Source organism: Bidens hawaiensis, unplaced genomic scaffold (assembly GCF_021521415.1).
Source record: "Bidens hawaiensis isolate Kalapana, Puna unplaced genomic scaffold, B.hawaiensis_p1.1 tig00020674_1, whole genome shotgun sequence".
In the NCBI taxonomy this organism is placed as follows: domain Eukaryota; kingdom Viridiplantae; phylum Streptophyta; class Magnoliopsida; order Asterales; family Asteraceae; genus Bidens; species Bidens hawaiensis.
In genome coordinates, this window is record NW_027493173.1 from 146,904 (window position 1) to 149,438 (window position 2,535).

Sequence of the window (2,535 nt, forward strand, 5' to 3'; positions counted from 1 at the left end):
AATGGTCAGATTCTATTCAAATGGACTTCTATTCGAATGGTCAGATTCTTTTTGAATGGACTTCTATTCGAATGGTTCCTTTCCAATCGAATGGTCATTCGATTCGAACACTTTTCCACATCCAGTTCGATTGCTTGCTAAACCTTTCCTTCATAGTTTGGTTCATATACTTTCCATCTTTTCCACTTTCTATTCGAATACTTCGTATTCGAACACTTTTTACTCCAAAACCTTCCGTTCAAATACATTTCTATTTGAATGTTTCCACTGTAGCCATTTTAATATCTTTATTACCACATATATTACATCCATTCTCATATTTCAATAGTATGCCACCTTTTAAATGTTTTCCTTCCTATCTTAGACCAAGATCTATCTTACTTATCAATAAAGTTTAAACCATTATTGATTTCAAACCCGTTTAAGCTAGATCTAGGATTTGTTCATACTCACGAGTTCATTAAGTCCTATTTTAACATCAAGTTTACATTTTATGGTATAAAAATACCCGATTGCCTTAGTACCAAGTCTTAGGGAAAACCGTTCTTAAAAACACAACCTTTATACGCAAAGCACGTACCTTTTGACGTGTTATATGCTACGGTTTAGCTTCAACGTACACTATGGACTTGTTCTTGCTTGCTAATCTAAAGATCTATTAATACCTAAGCTTGGTTCTTGGATAATAAATCTCGGCCGTATGGTTTGAGAGGGTTTGTGTGTGTTTTTGAGTGTGTAAAGAGGCCAGTGGATAAGAATGAGAGATTTTAGAGTTTTAGGGAGGTTTAAGGAGTATTTATACTCTCTTAAATCCATAGACCTAAGGCTCATCTTCATCCCTTATTCCATCTTTCATTAATCAAGTCCACACTCTATTATCTTATTTAACTTAATTAAATATTGGCACACTTTTAAACAAACACATTTCCTTTTATTTGTTATCAAAAATAGGATGCTACATAAGGTACCCTTCCATGTTCTAAGAAACCTCCTTTCTTTATCCAGTCTTACCATAATCATCTTTCTAATGGAATCAAGTAGGTCAATACCGGTTGATAACACACCTCACCTATCCAACAATTAAATGCCTCCGAAATATTATTGGTAATATAATCACACTTTGATGTTGTCCCAAACTTGCCACGACACCAAATACTATTGTGAATCTCATTAACATAAGTAAGTGTGTCCTTATTTTCTCCACCATTCTCATTTAACAATCGTTCATGCTCGGTTAAACGATAGGTCCTTGCATATTAAATGATATAACTAGTCCATTAGGCGTACCGATTGCTTTTTTTAAGTAACTCAAGAAACCATATCCATGAATTTTTATTTTCTGATTCTAGCACACCATAAGCCACGGGAAAGATAGAATTGTTACCGTCAACACCTCTTGCACCGACTAGTACCCCATTAAACCTCCCTTTTAGATGGCATGCATCTAGAGAAATGTACGGTCGACAACCATCAAGAAACCCCTTCGAGCAAGCTATTAAAGAAAAGAAAAAACGTAAAAATAGCTTTTTATTACCTTTTGTCTCATAATCAACCTCAACAACACTTCTCAGGTTTCGCTTGAGTAGTTCCTCTTTATAATCATTAATGATCAAGAATGAGTCATCCCACTTTCCGTACATACTAGCTTGAGTTGTTCTTTCCCTCGATGGAATTTCATGTACGGTACATCAACATTGTAATTTTTCATAATCCATTTTTGGAGTTTTGTAGGTGAGGCATCCCCATCAGATTTTAGCTTATCTATAATAACACTTGCAACCCATCCTTGAGTTGCCACCTTAGCTGCACCTTTGTTGCTTCGAGTGTAAGAATGCATATCTACCAATTTCTTTACCTACATGATTTTGGTTAAAAATATACTCTTTATTAGCAATATATAAAGGTGCAAAAAATTATAAAAACATACATTTTGTGTCAACACATACCTCAAATGTAATCCTGTCTTGCATGAGAGAAGCGTGTATCCTCCATTTGCACTTTAGGTCGAAACACCTTGTCGTGACTCGTTTAGGTTCACTTTTCTCAATGTAGTATGCAAATCCTTTAGTGATTGCATAATGGGCCAACGCTATTCTAAACTCTTTCACATTTTCAAATGTTGAGTTCATTGTAATGGTTCGACTTTCCTTTCTATAAGTTTTCGGTTGTGAATCCTCCTGCTCAGCTTCAAATAGCTATGATAACTATCATCACTTAATGAATACTCCGATTCTTCCTCGCCATGTTCTTCACCACGTTCTTCATCGTGTTCTCCATCTCGACTACTACAAATGATGTACAATGCTCATACAAAACTATTTTGTACAATATATTAAAAGTTTATTAAACAGACATATACTTTTGTTGCATCGAACATGTAAGTCCCCGAACCCGGTAGCCCTACTTTAACGTCGGATTACTCATAAACACAGTTCTTACAAATCAGAGTTCATTAAAACCTTTCGTGGAAACGTTAACTTCAATTATTCGATACAAGATATACAAACCTTTCCTTAAAACCAAAACATAAAATAT

The 2,535-nt window shown here is 34.9% G+C and overlaps 1 protein-coding gene across 1 annotated transcript; it reads right to left on the bottom strand.

Annotated features, from left to right (window-relative positions):
* Positions 1-1,277: 1,277 nt before the first annotated feature.
* Positions 1,278-2,129, bottom strand: LOC143561398 (uncharacterized). Its single transcript, XM_077049494.1, has 4 exons — positions 1,947-2,129; positions 1,643-1,855; positions 1,535-1,589; positions 1,278-1,492 (listed from the first exon to the last, which is right to left on the bottom strand). Exons 1-4 carry the CDS (start codon positions 2,127-2,129, stop codon positions 1,278-1,280), a joined length of 666 nt encoding a protein of 221 aa, XP_076905609.1.
* Between the last annotated feature and the right edge of the window lie 406 nt (positions 2,130-2,535).

Bases quoted from the DNA above. Each gene is read 5' to 3' on its own strand.
- LOC143561398 (XM_077049494.1), bottom strand. From the start codon at position 2,129: ATGAACTCAACATTTGAAAATGTGAAAGAGTTTAGAATAGCGTTGGCC. The intron at 1,856-1,946 runs GTATGTGTTGAC...AAAATCATGTAG, and splicing joins AAGACAGGATTACATTTGAG to GTAAAGAAATTGGTAGATAT. The intron at 1,590-1,642 runs GTATGTACGGAA...GATTATAAAGAG, and splicing joins GGAAAGAACAACTCAAGCTA to GAACTACTCAAGCGAAACCT.